The sequence below is a fragment of the Heterocephalus glaber genome, unplaced genomic scaffold (genome assembly GCF_053883595.1).
Source record: "Heterocephalus glaber isolate CG9 unplaced genomic scaffold, H.glaber_assembly_v1.0 deba00001509, whole genome shotgun sequence".
Classification (NCBI taxonomy): domain Eukaryota; kingdom Metazoa; phylum Chordata; class Mammalia; order Rodentia; family Bathyergidae; genus Heterocephalus; species Heterocephalus glaber.
The window spans coordinates 56820944-56846202 of NW_028258325.1; the positions used below are offsets into that span (position 1 = coordinate 56820944).

Here is a 25259-nt window from a genome sequence, read left to right on the forward strand (position 1 = left end):
AGCTAAAACTTGGAAACAACCCAATTGCCCATCAACTGGAAACTGGATAAAGAAAATATGGAGTTTTTAAAAATAAAATGGAGTATTTCTTGAACATAAAGATCGAGAAACTAGAGACATTTATAGCTTAATGGATGCACATCGAGGCAATACTCTTAAGTGAAATAAATAGGACAGATGTGTAAATACTGAATAGTTTCTCTATTGTAAGAAACTGAAAGAATAAATAAGGACTAAAAGATAGTTTATGTGAAATAGGAAGAAAAGGGGCCAAGGGGAAGGCAAAGTGGGAGGGGTAGGGGAAAGAAAGAAGGGAATGGGATTAATATGAGGAAATGAAAATAAAGTTTTTGTAAATAGGGAGGGATGGAGGGGTTGAAGGGAGGGCAGGGGAATGGGTAAAAAATAAGAATCATGAGTGATTATGTAATGGTGCAAATTTCCAATGATGAATGTCTGTCCCGGCCCGCAGGTAAGTCAACAAAGACCCTAGAGGGGGAGCGAGGATGAGAGGGGACAGGGGACACGAGAGATGGAGACAAGACAGGTTTCTGATCAAGTCTCATTTATTGCGGAAGTTGCTACAACATATATACCGTAGGGCTAGAGGAGAGGAGCAAGAGGAGGGTACTGGGGATACTTCCTTGTTGCCGGGTAGATCTGCAACAAGCCCGGGCATGTCCGTCAAAGGCCTGCAGCAAGCCTGGGCATGTCCGTAGAAGGCACTCAAGAGTTCCAGCGGGGGGGGCAGGGCCCCCTACAGGTCCTCCCTTTAAAATTATTTTTTAGAAAAGCGTCAGGAGAGTCAAGCCTGCGGGGGCTGAGCCTGTCTTGGGTCAGAGCGACATACGTGCCTGCACCGTGCACCTTACCCGTCCTCGGTTAACCAGAGAATCAAGGCTCTGGCACCTGTCTTAGGCAGCGTACGAGAGTTCCCTCAGGCATGGCATGCTTGCTCAGTTGCCCGTCATTGGCTTGCCAGCCCTCTCACCAGGCACTCATCCTGATCAGCCATGGCTAACCGATTATAATGGACCTGTATGGGCGCTGTCTTTATAGCCTTGAGTTGGGCTTTTAGGAAGGCCACGATTTTGTTATAAAGTATGGGCCCTAAGGAAATGAGCAAGAGTAGACCCAATAGAGGCCCCAACAAAGGGAGGAGATAGGGGAGAAAACCATTGAGGCCAGTCCAGAGGGGATTTTGAATGAGTTCTTGTCGTCGTCTGTTTAAATCTTCTTGAAGTTCGTGAATTTTTCCCCTGACGATCCCCGATTTGTTGGCATAGAAGCAGCAATGTTCATTTAGGGCTATGCAAATCCCTCCTTGTTCCACTGTGAGGAGGTCCAGACCCCTTCTATTCTGAAGGACCACCTCAGCCAGAGAGTCAATCTGATCTTGTATATCTGTAAGAGTGTTGGAGAGAGCTTGAACATCATTAATCAATTGGTTGGATAATTTGGCATAGGAATGTAACGCCACTCCGACGCCAGCAGAGCCAGTGGCAAGGGTGCCGGACACCCCTAGCCCCATGAGCAAGGGGACCAGTGAGATGGCCCTTTTATGTCGCCCAGCGATATAGTCAAAGCTGGGCAAGGGCACCGGCTCATCTCCAGGAATAAGGGAGATGTCCGGGAGAACAGACGCCACCACACACAGCCCAGTCCAATTAGTGGGGAGGGAGGTGAACGCCAAGCTCCCTCCACAGACGAGCATGTGACCCGGGGCAGGGCAAATGGTGGCAGAGTCATTAAGCACTACTGAACAGAGAGAGAAATTTTGAACTCCAACATGTATGTCGAAGCTATTGTTGTTGCCCAAATTTAGATAACAAACTGAGGCATTGAACTGTACTGGCTGGACCCTGAAGGGCAGGGAAAAGCTACAATTGTAACTAGAACTGTTGGCGTGGTCAGTTTGGTCGACATTCGGCAAGGCGAGAGGCAGGGGCGTGCCAAGGGTCAAGCATAACCAACAACCTGCAGCAAAAGCTGGGTTGGATGTATTGATCACATGATAAGTGGCCTCTAGGACACTCAGGGTTTGGGCATCAGGGTCTGGGCCTCGAGGTTTGGGAAGGACCAGTGGATGATAGTTTAAGGAGGGATACATCTCTTGGATGATAGTTTCAAGTTGTTTTTGCACTCGTTCTTCCCGGAGCTGATCCGAAGGCCCTCCACCGTCTGATATATGGATGGGGGCCTGTGGCGGCCAACAGACGTCTTTGCCTGGAGTGCCGTGACAAGAGGCCTGGCCAAATTTAGAGTATCCTCTGGGGCTGGGAAAATCCCAGTCGCCTCCGACGGAGCCACTGTAAGTTCTTTGCAAGACAGTAGTTAAATATATTTTCCCGTCGGAATGGGTACATTGCTGGGCCTCAATATAGCAGGTAGAATGCATTTCGGCGGCCATGACACACCCGGCAGGGCATGGCCCTGGTTTGTCATTGACTGTTGGTATAATCTTAGGTTTAGGGACACATTTCCATTTTTGGTTATATCCTCCTGCTAATGCAGCCTCATAAACTAAGTAGGCAGTCTTATCACCGCAATCGGTACTGCGAGTGTAACTTGAGGGCACAACCCTACCAGAGCCCCCTGTACAATCACAGGGGTTACCATACAAAGCAGTGAGCAATTGTTCTTTGTTAACTGGTTGAAATCCGCTCTCCGTTGTTGATGCCAGGAGCAGCAACAGGCCGTGCAACAGGATCAGGGGTATCATCTTCAAAGCCTGTAAGCAGAATTTGTCTTGCGATATAAACAAGGCTGGGCTATAGATAAGAGAGTTAGGCTAACCTGATTGAGCTTTTGAAGATAACCAATGTGGGCATATTACAATAACATTTTCAGAACTTAACCACTATGAATGCTTTGTAACAACATTTTCAGTGTTTAAATATCCTGAACAATCAATACAGTCAATTTACAACCTATTTAGATAAGATTCACTATGCTATATCTCCCATAAGATTATATGATATAAAATTTACTAAGGGGTCCCTTTGATGAATTAAGACCAGAATAATCATTTTCTGGGTGGCCACTTCTATATTCATCAAAGGGAGTCCCCATCTATATTCATTTTGACAACCAAGAGTCTATATTTTTCTATTTGCAACTGTCAATTGCAATTGATTACTGTTTCTAATATACATTACTTTCATAAAATAAATTCCAGGGGTACTTTGATCCATTAACAACCTGGGGAGGAAAACATGTCTTCAATTCAATAACATTTATCTATGAGGCAACTTAACAATAGGCGAATATCCTTTAAAAGGGAAGGAACATATTGAGCTCAACTGTACGAACGCAAACAACAGACAACAGACAAACGTTTGAGACAGTGTATAAATTAGGGTGCACCCAAATATAACTAGCCAAATGGAATTATACTATACTCTTTATGAGCAATAGATAGCAGTTGTAGGCGCCATTACTAACTGGTTGAGATTGGGCAATGTCAGGTCATCGGCATCATCAGCACGCCTATCAACTTGTTTTACTAGGCGTTCTGGAAGCCACCTGGCCGACTTCATTTCCTTGGAGTAAATACACACTGATCCTCGGCCCCAGACAAGTACAGGATCGGGCCCGTGCCATGAGTGGTCCAGGGGGTCTTTCCACATCACCGAGGCAAATTGTCGTTGCGTCTCTGGTTGCCAGAAATGGTTGGCTGCAGATAAACCTTTGGCATCCAAATTTAAAAAGTTAAGAATAAATAGTGCATGTGATATCAGGTTTCTAGGAGACCCCTTGGTAGGGTACCATTCCCCCTTTTTTATTTTGTCTAAAGTAATTTTGAGTGTGAGATTAGCCCTTTCTATAATGCCTTGTCCCTGAGGATTATATGGGATTCCCGTTATGTGTGTTATTTCAAATTGTTTGCAGAACTTGGAGAAGCCAGAGCTGGTATAGCTGGGACCATTGTCTGTTTTAATTTGTTGTGGACATCCAAGTACTGAGAAGGCAATGAGGAGATGAGCGATGACATGTTTAGTAGCTTCCCCAGACTGCAGGGTGGCAAATATGAATCCACTATAGGTATCAATGTTGACATGTATATATTTAAGAATGCCAAATTCAGGGTAGTGTGTGATGTCCATTTGCCAGAGGGCATTTGGAATTAAGCCACGAGGATTAACTCCCAGATGAGGTGTAGGAAGGTGCAGAGTGCACGTAGGGCAGGCCTTAACAATTTGTCTAGCTTGTTCTCTAGTAAGCTTATACATAAGGTGAAGCGTGTGAGCATTAAGATGATGGAATTGGTGTGCCTTCCGTGCCTGGTCAATCGGAATGGAGGCATCAGTATTTATTGAATAGGCAAAAGCCTGAGGTCTTGTGGTGAGGTCTGCTAAGCGGTTGCCCTCTGCAAGTGGGCCGGGTAGGTTAGAGTGGGCACGAAGGTGCCCAATAAAAAAGGATTTAGATCTTTTTCTGATTAGATCTTGTAATTGGAGGAAAAGGCCACTAGTCTGAGAAGCAAGTTTGATCAGTCCGCATGTCTCTAATAAGGGGACAGATTGAGCAATGTAAGCACTGTCGGTAAAGAGATTAAAAGCTCGTGCAGAAAATGCAGAAAAGACCGCTATGACTGCCTGTAGCTCCGTTAATTGGGCCGAAGAGTGGGCGGTTTGGAATTGGACAATGTTATCGTCCCACACATAGGCAGCCATCCCGGTGGAAGAACCATCTGTAAAAACGGATAGGGCTTCTGGCAGAGGAGAACAAGAAGTGACTTTCGGGAAAATGAAGTCATGTCTGTTGGCAAAGTCAATGAGTTTGTTGGGAGGATAGTGATTGTCCAGTAGCCCTGAATAAGAAGCGAGAGCAATTGGCCAGGAATCAGTAGTCTGCATAAGCCAATCGATCTGATCTTTAGGGTAGGGTTGGATAATGACATCAGGTTCCTTTCCAAAATACATCTTTCCATGGTCTCTGCCTAAGATAACCAAGTCTGCAACTGCAACATAATAGGGATAGAAGACCCGCTTAGGAGAAACTGGGAGATGAACCCACAAAAGGGGAGCGGTTTGCCAAAAGACAGCAGTGGGAGAAAGAGAGGTTTTGCAGATGATATATTGTAAAGGAGAGTTATAATCTATAAAGGTAATTGTTTGATTTTGGATGGCTTGTTCTACTGTGTTAATGGCTTTGCGCCCCTCGGTCATGAGTTCCCGAGGTGAAGTGGGGTGGCTATCACCTTGTAGGGTATCATAGAGAGGCTTCAGGTCATGCTTGGTGAGTTTTAGATAGGGCATAAGCCAATTAATGTCTCCGAGCAGTTTTTGGAAGTCATTCAGAGTGTTAAGATTGTCCAGCCGTAAGGTAAGCTTTTGGGAGGAAATGTGATGTCCCTTCATCTGAAATCCGAGGTAACTGTAAGGGTCTGTTAGTTGAACTTTATCACGGGCAATCTGGTGGCCACGAGATTCAAGGGCCCGCCGAAGGTCAGCATAACAAGCTAAAACCTCACTTCCTAATTGTCCCGCCACGAGGATATCATCCATGTAATGGATAATATACATTTGAGGCCAATTGTCTCGGGTGGATTGGAGTGCTGCGGCTACAAATGACTGGCACAGGGTGGGACTATTGGCCATGCCTTGGGGCAGCACTAGCCATTGAAAGCGCTGCATTGGGGCACAGAAATTGGTCGCCGGAAGGCTAAATGCGAAGCGTTTTTGATCAGCAGGATGTAAGGGAATGGTGAAAAAGCAATCCTTTAAATCAATAATAACCTTATAATATCCAAGGGGGATGGCTACCGGTGAGGGAAGACCGGGTTGTAAAGCTCCCATAAGTACCATGGTTTTATTGATTGCTCTGAGATCTTGCAAGAGCCTCCATTTTCCCGACCGTTTTTTAATGACAAAAATGGGAGTATTCCAAGGGGAATGGCTAGGAATGATATGGCCAGCATGAAGCTGTTCCTGCACCAGCTGTTGAGCCGCCAATAACTTCTCCTTGGAGAGGGGCCACTGATCGACCCACACTGGATCATCTGAGAGCCAGGTGATCTTTTCAGCATGGACCGCAGGAGTGTCAATGACCCCTATGGAAAATGGCCTAACCCTGCTCGAGGGGGCCGAGGGACGGGCTCAATGGGGTGAGTAAGGCTTGTAGGGTGTTTTCCCAGCCCTGTTCCTGGAATGTACCCATTTTTAAACATCTGCATAGTGACAATTTCATTGGGGCTGGAAATAATTAGCCCCATTTGTGATAATAGGTCTCTCCCCCATAGATTGACAGGCAACCCTGAGATGATATAAGGTTGAATGGTGCCCTGATTACCATCTTGGTCCCTCCAGGCCAGATCTTTGGCACTCTGTTTAGGATTTTGACTTTGACCTATACCCCTGAGATGGGTGAGGGTGTCTTTTAATGGCCACGCCAGAGGCCAGTCTTCTCCCTTTATCATAGTTACATCAGCCCCAATGTCTACCAATCCAGAAAACTGTCTCCCATCTAACCACAAGGTCATGAGAGGCTTCTGCGCTGAAAGCATCTCTGACCAGTAGACATCGGATGAGCCAAAACCCTGGCTGCCTCGGGCGCTGTTAAGAGCCGTATGAGAGGTAGAGAGAAGGGGAAGGAGTAACAATTGAGCAAATCTTTGGCCTGATTGAATGGTGTTAATAACTTTGGGGGAAGAAGCCATAACTTTAATTTCCCCGGAGTAGTCGCTATCAATCACTCCTGGGTAGACCAGCAGTCCATTCATGGTGCTGCTGCTTCAGCCTATTACGAGGCCAAAGGTCTCCTTAGGTAGGAGTCCAAAGACTCCTGTGGCAAGGGCCTGGACTCCCATTTCTGGGGTCAATACTGTGTGGGTGGTGGCACTGAGGTCCAATCCGGCACTTCCTTTTGTGGCTCTGACGAGGTCTGAAATGGACTGCTGTTTATTGGAGCAAAATTGAGCGCCCCGTAAATTTGTTTGGAATTGGGGGCCCGGGGCTGGCCCCCTTTCCCGTTTCCCGAATTCGAACCCTGGAGAGGGGGGAGGGGTCGGCCCTGGGCATCAGTTTTGGATCGGCACTCACTCGCCCAATGCCTCCCCCGATTGCATCGGGGGCAGGGCCCTGGGGGCGGAGCGTTGGGGCCCTGCATTTTAGCGGTCGGGCATTCTCTAGCAAAATGGCCGGTGGCCCCACACCGGAAGCACTTATTGCCGACGTGGCGCTGCAGGAATTGTTTGACTGTGAAGCCTTGCATGGCAGCTGCCATGGCAAGGCCCTGTTGGTAGGTGGCCCCAATCTCAGAGCAAAGGCGAATGTAGCCGGAAAGGTCAGTCTTCTTTTTATAGGGGCGGATAGCGGCCTGACAGGCGGCATTGGCGTTCTCAAAAGCAAGTTGTTTAATGAAATCTGTCCCCGTTTCCGCGCTCCCGAAAATCCGGCCTGCCGCTGTGAGAAGGCGGTGGACAAAGTCCGAGAACGGCTCGTCTGGCCCCTGCCGGATATTAGTGAGGGAGGCACTTACGTCTCCTTTGGAAGGGAGTTTTCTCCAGGCCCTAGTGGCTGCGGTCTGAATCTGGGCATACAATCCCGCAACAAATTGCATTTGTTGGTCGTTAGCCACGTAGGCCCCCTCCCCAAGAAGCATGTCAAGCACCCAACCATTTCCCACCTGAGCATTGCGCCTAGCAGTTTCTCGGCAATTTTCAACATATTCAGACTTCCATAACAAATAATCACCTCCTGCAAGGGTGGCACGGGCCAGAGTCTGCCAATCAATTGGGGTGAGCCAATTTTCTGCTACCGATTCTAAAATAGCCATGGTGTAAGGTGCAGTGGCCCCGTATTGAGCCGCAGCCATTTTAAGCTCTTTAATAACCTTGAAATCAAAGCCGCTATGGTGTCTCCATGCCTGACCCTGTGCGTCAACAGTCTCAGTGCCAGGGAAGGCCTCCACAGGTTCAAGTTCTAGGGGTACCCTTGATCCGGATGGCACCCTGGGGGTTGCCCCTCGAAGGGGGGGTTGCGGCTTAAGGGGATCTTCTCTAGGGACATTTTCATGAGCCTTGCCTGTCCTTAGGCCTTCAAGCTGGGTAATAAGTTCTTGATGTTCCTTTTCTAACCTTATCTGTTCTTTTAGAAAGTCTATTTTGTCCTGGAGTTCCTTTTGGGGATCAACAACAGGACATGCCAGAGCGGGAGTGTTGGGGCCTGGAGGGATATAAGGAGGGGGGCACCCAGAGCCACCCCGCAGTGCTTCCCCCGCAGACTCGTCAGTCCCGGAGTCCTTTTGGGGCAGATCTGGGGGCGGAGGCGGGCAGCGATAGGCTTGAAGGGAGGGATATAGGGGCGGAACCTCCCACGAGGGTGGGGCTGCCTTAGAAGCAGTGACGGAGGGAGAGGGAGCGGGGGTCCGGCGAGGCTTAGCCTTATAGGGCTTGGCAGGGATCGTGGCAGTTTGGGATTGGTCCGAGGGAGCGTTATGTCCATCGGGGGCGGGATCATCATCACTGTCAAAGGACATCAAGTCCTCTTCCTCGTCTGGCGAGGGAGTTGTGGCCTTGACGGGCCTGGGTCCCGGCGCCATATTGGCGTCTTGGGAGACAGTGTCGGAGTCGCCTGGAGGCATCGGATTTTCACCAGTGCGGAGGGCTATCTCTCCAACCTGTATAGCTTGAGCTACCACTGGGTCCCTCGTCTTTTGAGATATGATATCATTGATCAAATTCCAATAAGAGAATGCTGCAATCGGGACCTTTCCGGGTCCACAAGCGGCATAATAATCCTGAAGAGCTTCCCCTACCCTTCTCCATCTCTTTTCGTCAATGGTTCCCTCGGCAGGGAACCAGGGACAGAGATCCTTAATATAATCAAAAAATTTCAGCAATTGTTTGACTGTAACCTTTACCCCTCGTGCCTGTAATGTCTCCTTGAGACCTTGCACGAACAATTCGTGCTGACTAATGCCCTGTCCCATAATCGCTGTTCAACTTACCGAGGTGCGAAAAGACGGCAGGTCTACGTCAATTGCAAGCCTCTCCTGTGTCGAGTGTGCTCTTTGTTCCTCAATCTTAATCTTAGGGCCCCTGAGCAGCGTCCTTCACTGGATCCCCCTTTCTCGGGCCCCACGTTGGGCGCCACTTATCCCGGCCCACGGGTAAGTCAACGAAGACCCTAGAGGGGGAGCGAGGATGAGAGGGGACAGGGGACACGAGAGATGGAGACAAGACAGGTTTCTGATCAAGTCTCGTTTATTGCAGAAGTTGCTACAACATATGTACCATAGGGCTAGAGGGGAGGAGCAAGAGGAGGGTACTGGGGATACTTCCTTGTTGCCGGGTAGATCTGCAACAAGCCCGGGCATGTCCGTCAAAGGCCTGCAGCAAGCCTGGGCATGTCCGTAGAAGGCACTCAAGAGTTCCAGCGGGGGGGGCAGGGCCCCCTACAAATGTCATTATATTGTATACCTAAAATGTACCAATAAAATTAATTTAAAAAAAGAAATATGAAGACAGTCTCAAGTTGAGGTGGTGGCATGTCTACAGTTGGGGACTTTTAGCCAGCTCTCTCTTGATTATCAGCAGGAAAGGGCCCAGCAGAATAATTTAAATGTTTCAAGCTTGGCCTGAAAGAAAGCTCCAGTAAAGTTGTGGCCTGCAAAGATGGAACAGATGAAAACTTGGTTGCTGAAAAGATTAGTAATAAAATGTCAAGTATTTTAGAAGAGAAAACATAACCTGAAATCATCACAAGAATGAGTAAGACTCTGCCCTTTGCAGCCCCAAAATTTCAAAGGAGAAGGATTGCATTGAGAAGGACGCCCCAGAGCACCATGTTCCAGAACAGTGGAAGCCTAGAGAATTTTCTTGGGGTTGAGTTCATAGTGCTGAGCAATCTAGGAACTTGATCCCTACAGCCAATAGAGAAGGAAACCTGGCTACTGCTCCAGCTGGCAGCAGACCATAGCATCATCCACATGGATCTGGTCTTATGTATGTACAGAATGCAAGAGTTGTGGGGTCAGGAATGCTTCCACCCACATTTCAGAAGAAGGCCTGAGAGGTCAGTCAGTGTGCCTCTGAGAAGGCATTGTGTGAAGCTCTAAGTGTGAAATTGAAGAGCAGTGGAGCCTCAGAAGTTTGGAGAATCCAGAAAAATGGATCATCTAAGGAAAGCTTCAAAGAATTCACAAATCCATCCCAGGAGAGAAGGCATAAGAGTTACAACAACTGACAGTGCTATAGGGGCAGAGCCACTCAAGTCCTTTGGGGTTCACATTTTGCCAGACTGCCCTAGATGCTGGACAAGAAACTACATGACTTAATATTTGCCTAGCTGGATTTTGGTCTTGTTTTGGTCACATTTCTTTTGATTTTTCTATTTGGAATGAGAATGTTTATCTTGTGGCATTGTACATTGGAATATTTAAATTTTTTTCATCTTTATAGGGACTTGAAGACAAAAGTTTGCCTTAAATCTCAGAGGAAAATTGGTGGCACCATCCATTAGGCTTGTAGCCTAAATGGGATAAAAGTTCAGAAAGCTTGCTGCTGCTGGCTCCTGCCTACCCTGCTGTGGACTGCTTTTTTTTTCTGCCATGCCCTTCTATCATGCTTCCTTGCTTTGGAGCTCAACAACTATGGACTAAAATGTCTTCAAACTTCTGGCTAAAATAAACCTTTCCTGCTTTAACTTGTGGGTGTTGGGTATTTTGTCCCAACAATGAGAAAGTAAGTAAGACAATAAGCTAAAATAAATATTTTGTTCTTTAAGTTGTTATTCTCAGATATTGTGTCACAGCAACATAAAACTTGTTAATACAAAAAATTGGTACCAAAAAATAATTGGTACCAAAAAGTGGGGTCATTGCTGTGAGTACATCTGACACTGTGTTTCAAAAACCTTGAGAGTTGGATTTTAGATAGGTTTAGAAATGCAGGTTAGACCAACTCTAGAATGTTGTAAACAGGGATTATTGGGTGATTCTAATGAAAGCACAGATGAACAGAATTCTGATAAGAATGTAGCCAAATAAAGAGGATGCCTGTGAGATTTCAGTTGGAAATGATGACTACTGGGAATTGAACTAGAGGCTATTTATGTTATATTCTGGCAGAGAACTTGTCTACATTTTTCCATTCCTTGAGACTGTGGAAGGCTGAGTTAAAGTTAGCAGACTAATCAGTTAGAAGAAATTTCAAGTCAGCACAGCACTCAGGTAGTGCCAAGGTTTCAGCTGTCTGCTTTTAACAACATTTACAGTGAGAGTCAGAAGAAAAAACAATGAAAAAATTTGAAAACCTTGGAAAAGAAGCTCTTTTATAGTTGGAATTAAGAAGGGGTTTTTTTGTTTTTGTTTTTGTTGCTGCAGAGATTAGCAACATTAAAAAGGAAGTGAATAGTTTACAATAGGACAACAGGAAAGATGCCTTGAGAGAATCTCAGGAATCTGCCTGATCCCAGCCATCATAGGCTCAGGAATATAAAGGTGTAAACTTATCTGAGAGGCTGGAGGAAAAAAAAACACCATCAGGGTAACCTACTGCCACAGGGTCACCTACATAGTTATTTCCCCAAGAATTCCTTTACTGTTCTCAGCATACAGGCACTAAGAGTCCACTGCAGCCATGGTTCAATTGAGTCAAGCCCTTACTCGAGTGGAAGGTAGACCTTGACATTGTTCATGTGATGCTAGTTTGCAGTCATGCATAGTTCAAGAATAGTGATGTGTCAAAGGTTTAATCCTGATTTCAAAGCAAAGTCTAGGAGGCTAGGGAGTATGTAGAGAATCAGAGTTCCTGTGGACATCCCTTGATAAAGCAATGCTTGAACCTGTGAGAATAAAACCAAAACTGCAATAGAGACTTCAGAAAATTAAACATGCCAGGAACATGGAATGCTACCTAAAGGAATATGAAGAAAGTGAACAGAGTCAGCTCAACAAAGAGGTCTGTAGGCTGGTATAGGGAAGGGTTATCCAGGCACTTTGGAGCTCATGCTACCACATGCTCAAACACTGGACATGGAGCTACAAGATTTAATGTTTTCCCTGATGGGCTTTGGTCTCGCTTTGTTTAATCCTTCCTTGATATTTCCTAGTCATTCCTTTTGGAATGGGAGTATTCAACTTGTACCATAATATGTTGAAATAAGTACTTTATTTCTCAATTTTTACAGAAGTTTACAACTAAGGTTTTTCCCAGAGTGTCAGAAGAATAACAGCTGGACTTTTGAGCAATGTGGGAACTGTTAATGGGGACAATTGGTAATGGTCTAAATGTGTTGCATTGTAGGTTTGGATGTGGAATGTTCATCCAAAGACTCAAGTGTTGAAAGCTTGTTCCACAGATGGTGGTGCTATTGGGTGGTGAAGAAATCTTTAAGAGGTAGGCTTTCTTGTATTCAGTAGGTTACTGTAACTACAGGAATGACACAAAGGGCAGTTTTTTTCCTGGCCCCTTCATATTGTGCATTCTCTCTCTCTCCTCTCTCCCCCTCCCCTCTCCCCTCTCCCCTCTCCCCTCTCCCCTCTCCCCTCTCCCCTCTTCCCTCTCCCCTCTCCCCTCTTCTCTCTCTTCTCTCTCTTCTCTTCCTCTCCTTCCTGGCTTCCATGATGTGAGCAGCTTTCCTCTTCAATGCCCTTCCACCATTACCTTTCTGTTTCACCACAGGCCTAAAAGCAATAAAGTCAAATGACTATGACTGACACCTCTGAAACCATGAACCAAAACGCATCTTTTCTTCTTTAAATTATTTTCAGTATTTTGTCACAGCAACACAAAGTTGACTAACACAATCACTGTCTTAATATATATCCACACACATGCATATATAGAAAGATATATATTTGTCATGTATTTTCCCCAGTACCATTTTCTAGAGCATTCCTATAGAAAATCACTACACATCTGATTGATTATAAGGGATCTGGGTGTTCTTTTGTATTACTTACATTGCTTAACTTAGTTACTTTCCTCATTGCTGGAACACAATACCAATATGTGCAAATTAAAGGACGAGAGGTTTACTTTGACTCATGGTTTGTGAGGTTTTAGCTTTGCATCTGGTGGCTCCATGGCCATGGAATAGCAGAGGAAAGGTGTTCATGACATGAACACCTCCCCAGTTCCCCAGAGGAAACCAAACTTGCAATCACCAGATTTTAAACTCCAAGCCCCTAGAAATGTGAGAGAATAAATTTCTATTGTTTTAAATCAGCCAGTTTATGAATTGTTACAATGGCCTTAGGAAATTCATACGATGATAAGCCTCGTTCCCTATACATCATGTTGGCCTGTGTTGGATCACCTTTCCACTCCTAAACAAACCACTGCCAAGAAACACAGATTGACACTATAGATTTAGACAAGTCATTTGGAGTAGAATGGATCATGGGGACTCAACCTCAAGAACCACTACTGTAACCTTTTATCTTTCTCTCTTGTCCTCACCACCCCCTAAATTTAATCAATAAATCTGATTGTGACTTATGAGAATCTATTTGTCTGTATTTTTATATTTTATCTTTTGACATGTTAAAGCATTTGCATGGCCCAAACATCATAATATTTTAAAAAATATACCAAACCCCCCCTTTTTTGTTATAATCTTAATATTTGTGTGCCCCCAAATACATATGTGAAATCTCAATTCATCAAGGCTATGGTATTAGGAGGAGGAGTCCTTGATAGGTGATTATGTCATGAAAACTCCCAAGTCAGACTGGGATCAGTACTTTAAAAAGGGAAAACCTTTTTTCATATTTATTCATTTTTTCCCTTCTTTCCTTTCCCCTACCTCTCCCACTTCCCCTTCCCCTTTGGAACTTTTCTTCCTATTTCACATTACCTATTATACATTTTGATCCTCATTTACACTTTCAGTTTTTCACAAGAGAGAAACTATTTGGTATTTACACATGTGTGTCTTATTTATTTCACTTAAGAGTATTGCCTCAATGTGCATCCATTTAGCTATAAATGTCTGTAGGGAAGGGTGGAGGGGTTGATGGGAGGGTAGGGGAATGGGGAAAAAAATAAGAATCAAGGTATATCATGTAAAGGTACAAATTCCCAATGATGAATGTCATCATATTGTATACCTAAAATGTACCAAGAAACTTAATCTTAAAAAAGTTAACAAGAAAAATGAAAGTCATGAAGCTTACTCTACCATATAGGGACATGGAAAGAAGTTGGCAGTCTGAAACTTCAAAGATGGCCCTTAGCAGAACTTGGTCATGATGGAAACTGATCTCAGATTGCCAGCCTCCAGAGTATAAGAAATAAATTTCTACTGGCACCCACCCATGTCTGGTATTTTGATATAGCAGCTCAAATGGTCTAGGACAATACTCATACCCCATTTGGCCTGTTCAACCACATGTCACAGACAAATAACTATTTACATTACTTCCTTGTATACCTTTCTGATGTTTCCATAGGTAGATACAAACAAGTGGATATATTGCCTTTACACCAAATATATGCCTTGCTTTAAAAAAAATTTAAGCCATATCCTGAAGATTTCCCTTGTAACAAGCCTGAATATTACTCTGCATCTTCGTATTTTGCATCCTTTTTGCTGCACCATCACATTAATTTATGCTATTTCTCTCCTGTCAGAGTATAAATGTATCCTAGGAATCATGTTGCATTCAGTGATGACCCTGAATCCACTGATCCAACAGTAGAAATGGTGATCATTTTAAATTAATCTGTCCTTGTACTTTACTGAAAGAATCTGATAGTAAATTCTACATAGAACCAGCTCCATAATTTGTAGGACCCAGTACAAAGTGAAAATGTGGAACCCTTATTCAAAATTAAGAACTTTGAGATGGCAACAGCAGAACAACAACCATAGCATTCTTGTAAACATGGAGCTGTGTGTAGCTATACAAATTGCACAATGATGAAGGCAGCCATAAGTATACTTTTAAACTGGAACTCTTTTCCTAATCCTATGCTCAAATTACCCTGATATTCTGTGCCTTAACCTACTAGATTATTCCAATTTCTTGCATCCCAGTTGTATTCTCCTAATGTGCTATTTTTTTTCTTATCCTTCCCTTGGCATAAGTCTATGCATCTTTCAGGTCTTGGCTAGTATTTGATTTATTCTGGGAGGCCTTCTGGGAATCCTGACATTCATATGCTACTACTGTATGTTCACAGAGCCCATACAGTATAATGACATCATTAGATGCCAGGCTTGTAAATTAACATGCTCTGATTAGCTGTATATTACAGAGCTTGTATTTATTGGGTGTTTACTCTGCCCAGCTCATCATGAACCAGGGTGCAGCAAGTGAGGGACTTGCCTCAAGCACAAAATGTAAGAGAATGCCAAAAAAATGTTGTCATCAAGATCCATTATATTTTAAATTAAAATGAGTGTAAAAATTAATGATCTACAGAATATCAACATTTTAATTAGAGGGAAATTATTTACCTTTTTAAAATAAAGACAGCATATTGATTTTCCTCAGATTCCTGCTAAAATATGTGTTTTCACTGGGGCCTAGCATTATGCTAAGCCTGTGCACACTTCAACTGAATTAATTCTGAAAGCAGATCCAATAAAGATCATCATTATCTTCCTTTTACAAGTGAAGTGTGCTTAGGCTGAAAGAAGTTGAGCAACCATGCTCAGTCTCATGGCTAAGAGGCACAAGAAAGAAATTCACACTCTACCCAGCCTCTCCATGGTCTTTCTTTTTATTTACTGCTAGTTTGCCTCCAGACAGATAGGATAATGGGGAACTTTGTCATATACTGTCTCTTTTAAATATATGTTTAGAGGCTGTAGAAATCACTCAATCCAAAAACAGTTCTTGGGGAAAGGGAAGAAATGCCATGAGAGAATTTTTTTTTAAATAAAAACATTAAAATATTTGTATGCTCAAGTTAATATGTACTAAAGACTAGAAAGTTTATCCATTTGCTAAATTTCAAATTCCAACTCTTTCCTTCATTTTTACAGAAATATTTCTTCAATCTTTAAAATCTTCAAGAGAAAACATTCACTTTGTCAATTCACTTTGTCGTATCTAAAGATATGTCTGTATTAGAAATATTTATTCATTCAGTTAACATATTAGTCAAATCATAGCCATATAGTAATTGGCTCTTGGGGGCAAAGTGCATATTAATGAAGTTTTTCCCTATACTGGATGGGTGAACATCCTTCTGTTAAAAGCAGTCATGTGATTTAGCAAAAAGAGATAATCCAAATGAGATTTGGGTGAAGCATTAAGGATAAAAAGGACTCCTAATTTTTTACAGCTTTTCATTGCAGTTCCTTGACATAGTGTTTGTAAGGTAACTATTCTTCTGTTTTTTCATAATTTTGCAAAATGAGTATAAGAACAATAATTTTATAAACATTTTTACTTCTTAAAAGCATATGAGAAACATTTTTCTGGTGATTGTTTCATTATTTTCCAAAGTCATTGAAATATAAGGAAAGGAAAAGTTTTCCTTCTTGAATTTAAAAAATTTTATTAGTACATGCTTGGAGTATGTAATGTTTACATCCACCTTAGGGAGTAAGTACATGTACTGAGCACATAATAATTACTTTTAATCACCTTCCCTTCCCCTCCTTCCTCCCCCCCATTTCTAGACGTGATTAATGTCTACATTATTAAAATGATTATATTATAACTATATTATATTATTATATATTATATTATTATATTATATTATAATTATGTAATTATTATATGATAATCATAATGATTACATTCATTTTAGGTAGTTGGTGCACGTACACAACACAGGCCAGTCCTTTCCACATCCCCCTCACATATCCTTCCCTCACCCTTTATCTCTTAATTCCCTTCCCATTTGCAAAGGATCTATCTTCCTCTTTACCTGCTCAGTCTTTCAGTTTTTCTCTATTCTGTACTTTATTTATACTTTGTATTTCTCATATAACAGAAAGCATACAGTATTTAAGCTTATGTGTTTGATTTATTTCACTTAACATTATGTTTTCAAGTTGCACACATTTTTCTACAGATTACTTAAACGTAACCCTCTTTACAGCCTAGTAGTATTCCATTATGTATAGATACCACATTTTCTTTATCCATTTTGTGCTGATAGAAATATATGCTGCTTGCAAGATTTAGCTATTATGAATTGTGCTGCTATAAACATTGGTATGCCTATATCTCTGTAATATGGTACCTTAAAAACAAAAGCACATGAAAAATGGAGTAAACAGCTTGTATATGACACAAAGAAAGCTAATCTAAGATTAACTGGAATTAGTGAAAAATCAGAAGACAGCATAAATATCATGAAAAATATAATTACTGAAATAATAGCATAAATTGTTCCAAATAAGAAAAAAGAACTTAACATACAGACGAGTGAAGCACTATAGAACCCCAAATAGCCATGGTCAGAAAAGAACCTCTCCATGACACATCATACTTCAAAACCTGGAAGTCAAACACCAAACCAGAATTTTAAAATAAGAGAAAAGCAACAAATCAATTATAAAGGAAAGGCCATTAGCACTATAGGTGACATTTCAACACAAATGTTAAAGGCCTGGAGAGCTTTGAGTGAAGTATTTCAAAATCCAAAAGAAACCATCTAACCCAAGCTGATATAGTCTGCAAAACTATCTTTCAAAATTGATATATTAACAAGATAACGTCATGTTAAAGAGCACCTAAAGAAACTCATGATCTGGGCCAGGGATTTAGCTCAGTGATTCTGCCACCTGCCTTGCAAATGCAAGGTCCCAAGTTCGATCCCCAGTACAAAAAAAAAAAAGAAATTCATGATCACCAAACCAATACTTTAAAAGCTTTTCAAAGATACTCTAGAAAGAAACAATGAAGCTAACAATATCAAAATGTCTAGTAGAATGGATATACCAGATAGGGTGAGTAGTTAAGTAGAATGGAAAGATAGGGAATCAGCAACTGGAAAACAAGTGAATAACAGAAATAATACCCACCTGTCATCATTCTCAATGGGATGTCCTAAATACATTCTCCTAGCAAAATGTACAGACTGGAAGAACAGATCAAGAAACAAAGTCTAATAGTGTGCTGTATAAAAGTAGAACATTTAATCCAAAAAGTAATTAACAGACTAGAACTGAAAGGTTGAAAACCAATATTCCACGCAATGAGAATATGAAAAAAGCAGCTGTAGCTATCCTAAATTCACACAATGGGAATTTAAGTCAAAACTGACACAGTGAGAAAAGAAATGTCACTACACAATGGTTAAGGGATAACAATTAAGATAACAGAAAGAGATAACAATTACTAAGATATATGCATGAAACAACTGTGCACACAAGATTATAAAACAAGTGCTACTTGACAAGAAATAGCAGGTAAGGATAAACACAATTATAGTGGAGGACCTCAAAACCCCACTTTCACAATTGGACAGAACAACTAGACAAAAAAACTAAGAAATATTAGAGTTGAAAAAAACTTCAAACAAATTGTACTTAATAGATATCAACAGTGTTCCACAGAACAGAATATGTGTACTTTTCAGCAGCACATGGAACTTTCTCCAAAAAGGATCACATAATAGCCAATAAAGCAAGCTTAAGTAAATCTAAAAGTATTGAAATTGTACCACAAATATTACTAGATCATAGTGCAATGAAGTTAGAAATCATGACAAAAGAAAACATACATTATGCAAATGCATGGAAACTAAAGAATATTCTAATTTATGAAAAAATAAGATAAAATTTCATAACAAATGAAAAGATAATAACATATAATACATTGTGTGGCTCTATCATCAAAGCAGTTACTCAAAGTACAAAACAGTCAAAAAGGGAGGTCTCCCTGTAACTGGTCATGAGGAAAGTCCAGAAGAGCCTCCAGGTCTTCACCCACCAAGGCAGATTTTGAAAACAAACCAGTAAATGGCCTCAAGTCAGAATCCATGGAATATAGCAGCAGTGGTCATGGGGAAGAACAAAGATTGGAAGTAAACACACAGCCCCTTGAAAATGTGATGAAAAATGAAGCAAGCATGACAGGTATTGAGGTGGAGAGGTGGATGCAAAACAAGAAATCACATTTATTTGAGCATGTCAATGGCAACTTCAGTGCAGATGTCACCAAAGCTGAAAAATCAAAACAGCCTGAAGAGGATAAGAAACCAAACAAACCTCCAAAATTGTTTGCACAAACTGTAAGAAATGGCATTAAAAATGTGCCCTGTCTAGCAGCTGAAGCAAACACACAGTTTAACAAATTGAGTATTGAAGAATTCAGCAAGGTGTTGGGAAACCATCCCTACAAACTCCTGAAAGACACTGAGAACCATAACAATGCCAAGAGCTCCACTGTCTCTGGCATGAGCTGTGACCACCTCAAGGACAAGAGTAACATCTTCATCTTCCAAAAGCCTGGAATTAATTGCAAATCTGAAGTTTCTCCAAATTTAAAGTCAGACCAGCACACACAGTGAAGGTGGCCAACCTAAAACCCCCGAGAACAGAGTGAGTAAAGACCTTCAAGATTGCTCCCCCATGCAGCCCACAGTCCTCTCCCTCATGAAAGACAGGAGGCTCTCACTGGAACAAGTGGTCACCATCAAGGCCCTGACACAACTCTCTGAAGCCCCGTGAGAGAACTCTTCACCATCCAAGTCAGAGAAAGAGGAAAAACAGCTCAGAGAACAGCTAGTCTGCTTAACAGCTGCAAAGCCATCTTCTACTCCATAAGAAAAGACCTTCGAGACCCTAACTTTCATGGGGAGCCGCAAAGCCTTCCTCATTGTCCTTCTCTGGAAAAGCAAAGTTCATGCCTCACAGTGGTGTTCAATGGCCAGAACACTCTGTCCAAGCCACCGATTGGCTCTGCTACTCACCAAGCACCCACCAAGCCTCTTGAACATTCAAAAGTCAAAAATTCAATATCTTTTTTAATACCAAAATCTAATTCTTCGAATACTTACAAAAGTGTTGTGGAACTGGGACTGGTCTTGATGATTTGCATCAGTTGCCACCAACAAGTAATAAATTGGGATACTGTAACTAATTGCTGGACAGGAGTGAAAATTTGAATTCCAAGGAAGATCCATCAAGTCAGGACACATCTTACAGCCAAATTGAGGAAGATGTTGCAATGCAGCTAACACAACTTGCATCGATAATTAAATTATATAAAGCCAGAGGACAAGAATGCTGAGAGTCCACCAACAAGCCTTGTGGCGCATAATGCACAGCAAAAACATACTCAGGAGAAGGGCACGGTGCCACAGAAACCACATTTAAGGGTGCAAAACAATCACAGTTCATCATTAGGAAAGCAAAAGAACACAACCCAGAAAAAGGCAAAGTCTACCCCCAGAAGAGATCGGCAGAAAAGAAACCCATGGCCATAACCTGTCAAGAAAATGATCAGAAGCAGCAGGAGCATATGTCCTATGAGTATAGTAAGTTACATGACATTTGGATCAGATCCAAATTTCAAAGATTTGGTGAGTTTGGTCCACATGATTTTCCTCTTCTCCTGGGAAAAATTCCTCCCTTTTCCAAAGTTCTGAAACCACTGGCTCAAAGCTACAACACAAAAAATTATTTCCTCCCCTCAGTAAGATCAAATTTGAGCAATATCCTGAATTAGCACAGGAGAAAATGGTGAAAGTAACCACTGGATTCCCTTCCAGTGTTTTATCCTGAGGCCAAATACCACCAGCAGGTGTGTGTGTATAAAGCCCACAGGCCTCAGATACAGGCAACAGTCAATGGCAACCTGAAAGCTCACCCCTTGCCCCCGCCCTCCTGTCCACCTAACCAGTGCACTAACCTGGTGGCCGGCACTGACCAAACACAGTTTCTGTAGGATGCCCGAGAGCACCTCAGGCCACAGAGACTGGCAGCACCACCCACTGTCTCTTCAGAGACCCCCTTGCCAGACCCGGCACAGATTCTCAGGAACATGAATGTAGTCAGTTCAGGCAGAATCACAGTGGTTTCTCCCAAAAGCGAAGAGGAAGTCTGCTCACCTGGTGTTGGAGCATCCGAGTTTTCCCCTGTGGACAGTGCAGAGAATTTTCATGATTATGCCATGAAGATCCTCACTAATCCTGCCAAAAACCTAGTGGCTGTGACAAAAGATCTGGAAGTGCCAGCCTGCAACTGTCCTGATGGAGGTATACAAAAAGACAAAGGCCCATATTATACACACCTCGGGCAGGACCAAGTGTTGCTGCTGTCAGGGAAATCATGGAGAATGAGTATGGACAAAAAGGAAAGGTGATAAGGATAGAAAAAAGTTTTGCACACTGGAAAGGAAAGAAAGAGCTCTCAGGGGTGTCCAGTCACTGAGTGGGTAATCAGAAGAAGCAGTGAGGAAGAGATGGTTCTCTGTTTGTTCCAGCAGCACCCAGGCCACCAGTGCGAGATGGCTGTGATAGTGGTGCTCATCATGTGGGATGGCATCCCGCTACCGATGGTGGACAGACTGTACACGGAGCTCACAGAGAACCTAAAGTCATACAATGCTCACCCGAAAGACCGAAGATGTATCCTCAATGAAAACCGTACCTGCACATGTCAAGAAATTGACCTAGAAGGGCCGGGGATTTAGCTCAGTGGTTTTCTCACCTGCTGCGCAAGCGCAAGGACCCAAGTTCGATCTCCGGTACTCTCCCCCCAAAAAAGAAAGAAAAGAAATTGACCAGGAGAGGTATGAATCTTCATTTTCTTTTGGCTGCTCATGGAGCATGTATTTCAATGGGTGCAAATTTGGTAGATGCCCAAGCCCCAGAAGATTTAGAATGGATCCAAGTTCTCCCTTACACAACTACTATGAAAGAATTACTAAAGGACGTAATCCAGAAAAAAAGATATGTGAAACCGGAACGAGTCTGTAAGGAACACGTGGCCATGGAAAAGAACCTGGAAGATAATTTACAGAATCTGGCTACAGAATTAGCTCCAATTTATAAGCAATATGCGCCTGCTGCTTACCAAAACCAGGTGGAATATGAACATGTTGCCCAAGAATGCCGGCTTGGTGCAAAGGAAGGTCACCCTTTCTCCGGGGTCACTGCCTGCCTGGACTTCTCTGCACATCTGCATTGGGATATCCACAACATGAACCACAGGAACACTGTGGTGAGCACTCTGGCCCGGGAAGATAACCGCTCACTGGGCGTTGTCCCTGAGGATAAGCACCTCCACGTCCTCCTGTTGTACAGACTGTCCGACAAGGATGAGTTTGGCTCCAAGGAAGGCATGGAAGCCAAGATCCAGTCAGGGGCCGTGCAGGTCCTCCAGCCCGCACAGAGGAAGAGGACGCGCTTCACGCAGCCAGTCCCTCGCTCTGGGAAGCAGCGGGCAGCGATGATGACTGAGGTATTGGAGCGCAAGATCAGGGCGGTGGAGAAGAAGCAGAGTCCTCGGGTCAAGCGGAAGAACAACTCTGCCGTGGCCAACAACAGGGAGGCAACATCACTTCCCAACCCAGGTTCAGACAACACTAAATGCTACTCATCTGTCCCATCCATGCTTCACCCTAAGAGGCAAACCTGTCTCCAGTCTTCTGTCCCCTGAAGTCTCCTCCCTCCACAGCAATTCTAGTTAGGTACCCTAAGATAGGCTCGCTTGCATTCCCGGGCGAAGCAGTGCTGCCCTCTGCACCAGGCCTCCTACAACACCCGCAGGTGCTCACGTAGCTGCAGGGGACAGTGCAGCAGCTCCTGTCCCCACCCTGTCCCCACCCTTGCCAGAGCCCCTGGCTTACCCCGAGCCTCCCCCTGGCCTGAGCATCCGGGCCAGCAGCTCCTCTTCCTCGCATCTTGCCTGGTGGATGAGGAGGAGCAGCACTGGGAAGGGGATGAGCCACTGTCAGGTGACGCCCTGTCTGAGGAGCTCCTGTCCCCTGCTGAGGTGAAGCTACCTTACTTGGATGAGTAGTGGTCGGACAGTGAGCACATCTTCCTGGACTCCAGCGTGGGAAGGGTGGCCATAGCGCCCACACACAGCTCAGTGCTGATCGAGTGTGTGCGCCGCGAGCTCCACACCACCACCCCTGTGGCCAACCCTAACCGAAACCACCCCATGTGCCTCTCCCTCGTCTTCTACCAACAGAAAAACCTGAGTCAGCCCCAACACAGTTTCGAACTCAACAAGATAAAGTTTGAGGCTAAAGAGGCCAAGAATAAGAAAACGAAGGCCTCAGAGTGGAAAGAGCAGGCAGCTGATGAGGGCACTGCCTTGTTCCTTGAAGTGAACGAATTGAACCAAATCCCTTCTCACAAAGCATTAACGTTAACCCACGGCAACATTGTCATTGTGTCCCCTTACTCTCTCACACACGTCGCAGGGCCCTATAACCACTGGGTCTGAAGGCTTCTGTCCCCTTCTCAATGCCTTTGTTAGTGCAGTGTATTTTTTCAAGGTGTTGTTAAAAGAAAGTCTTGTTGTCGTTTACTAAATCTTCATCTCATCCATTTCAAGTCCGAGGTAAAAAAAAAATTTTTTTTAAAGCAGTGGGTACTTAACTGTGACTATATTTTCACAATTGGTAGAAGGTGCACATTTTAAGCAAAAATAAAAGTTTTATAGTTTTGAATACATAAAGAAATGTTTTGGTTAGGTGTTAACCTTGATAGAATCACTCAGTTTGGTGCTTTAAATTAAGTCTGTTTACTATGAAACAAAAGTCATTTTTAGAGGAATTTAACAGATTCATGTTCTGAGATGTAAAATCAAGACACACAATGTTAACTCTACCCAGCTCCTGGTACTTAACCACATTGACACAGTTAAAAATAAGCTGAATTATTATTTCACAGTGCAATTGTTCCAACATCTTCCAATCACTGGTAGAAAATTGGCATATTCCTTTGAACCTTTGAAATAAAGCAATGAAATGCTTTCTCTTTTAAAATACTTCCTCCTGTAGAAATCATTTTTGTTAGTAATGGTTGAAGGCTGTTCATAAAGTGTAAATATATATTTTAAAAGCACTTTCTGTTTTTAAAAGTAACTTGAAATAATATAGTATAAGAATCCTATTGTCTATTGTTTGTGCATATTTGCATACAACAGAAATCATTTATTCTTGCTGTGTAGAGTTCCATCTTGTTAACTGCAGTATGTAGTCAAGTCACATATGTGGTTTATGTTCTTTTAATATGTCCTTTCACATTACATATTAGCTACTTATGTAAAATAGTTTGTCTCTAAAATTGGAATTAGGACACATCATCAACACTGATTTTATTTTTTAAACTAAGAGTGTGGTCAGCAATAGTCTCAATTTTCTTTTATCACAGCTTTATCAATATAACCCATGAACGATGTTTCCAAAAGGAAATGGGGGGCTGGGGATTTAGCGCAATGGTTCTGCTGTCTGCCTCGCAAGCACAAGGATGCGAGATCAATCCCCGGACCAAAAAAAGGAAATGGGATTCAGAGGAGTCAAATACTTCTGATGTTTCAAGGTGATAAAACGCAAAAATTAGTAGCCAGAACTCTCCCCATCACAAATTGCCTTGATTGTTCTGCAGTCCAATTTAATGAAGAATAAGGGAAAAAGGAATCCTGTAGAAATCTTTTGAAAACAGTACTCCGTTATCATCACATCTCCCCATCCCTCAGTCAAATAGTAAGAAATGGTATTATAACTGAATAATAGTAAGAAATAGTAAGAAATGGTATTATATTAGTTCTCGTCCATCTAGAACTAATCCATTCATTAACCTTAGTATACTGGATTTGGAGAAATGGTAATTCATCTTCTCTTTAAAAATTGTCTATGGTGTAGCTAACAAGAAAAATAGTCCTTCCATATATTTTAGGGTTCCCCTTTTTATCCCCATTATTTTGTTGACTTAATGTTTATAGCAACACAAAAAGGATTACCCAAATAAAATGTTAGGAACTAGAAAAAAAAACAGCCAAAAAGATTCTCTTACAATGAAACAGATAATAGTCCAAACTTTTCAATTCAATGAACTCAGTAAAACCAGTAGTATAAATAAAATAGTATATATATTGAAAGATTTTAAACAAGATAATAAGTAATTGGGGAAATTATTTGAAGTTCTCTATCTCCCTTTCTATATACATATATATGTGTGTGTGTGTATACATATGTATATATATATATATATATATATATATATATATGTACATACAGGGAGGGAGAGACATTTTCATAGAAGAGAAACAATGTGATATTTAAGCTTGTATATCTGACTTATTTCACTTAAATTTTCAAGTTGTATCCATTTATGTTCTAATGCCTCAAGTTTATCTTTCTTTATGTAGTACTCCATTGTGTAA

The 25259-nt window shown here is 42.6% G+C and overlaps 1 protein-coding gene and 1 pseudogene across 1 annotated transcript; one reads left to right on the forward strand and one right to left on the reverse strand.

The window, feature by feature from the left end:
• Window positions 1–958: 958 nt before the first annotated feature.
• LOC147825182 (syncytin-2-like) lies at window positions 959–1714 on the reverse strand. Its single transcript, XM_087187144.1, has one exon. The coding sequence runs from the start codon at window positions 1712–1714 to the stop codon at window positions 968–970; it is 747 nt and encodes a 248-aa protein (XP_087043270.1). The 3' UTR covers window positions 959–967.
• A 6430-nt stretch (window positions 1715–8144) lies between these two features.
• Window positions 8145–23315, forward strand: LOC101713699 (methylcytosine dioxygenase TET1-like; annotated as a pseudogene).
• The last annotated feature ends 1944 nt before the right edge of the window (window positions 23316–25259 follow it).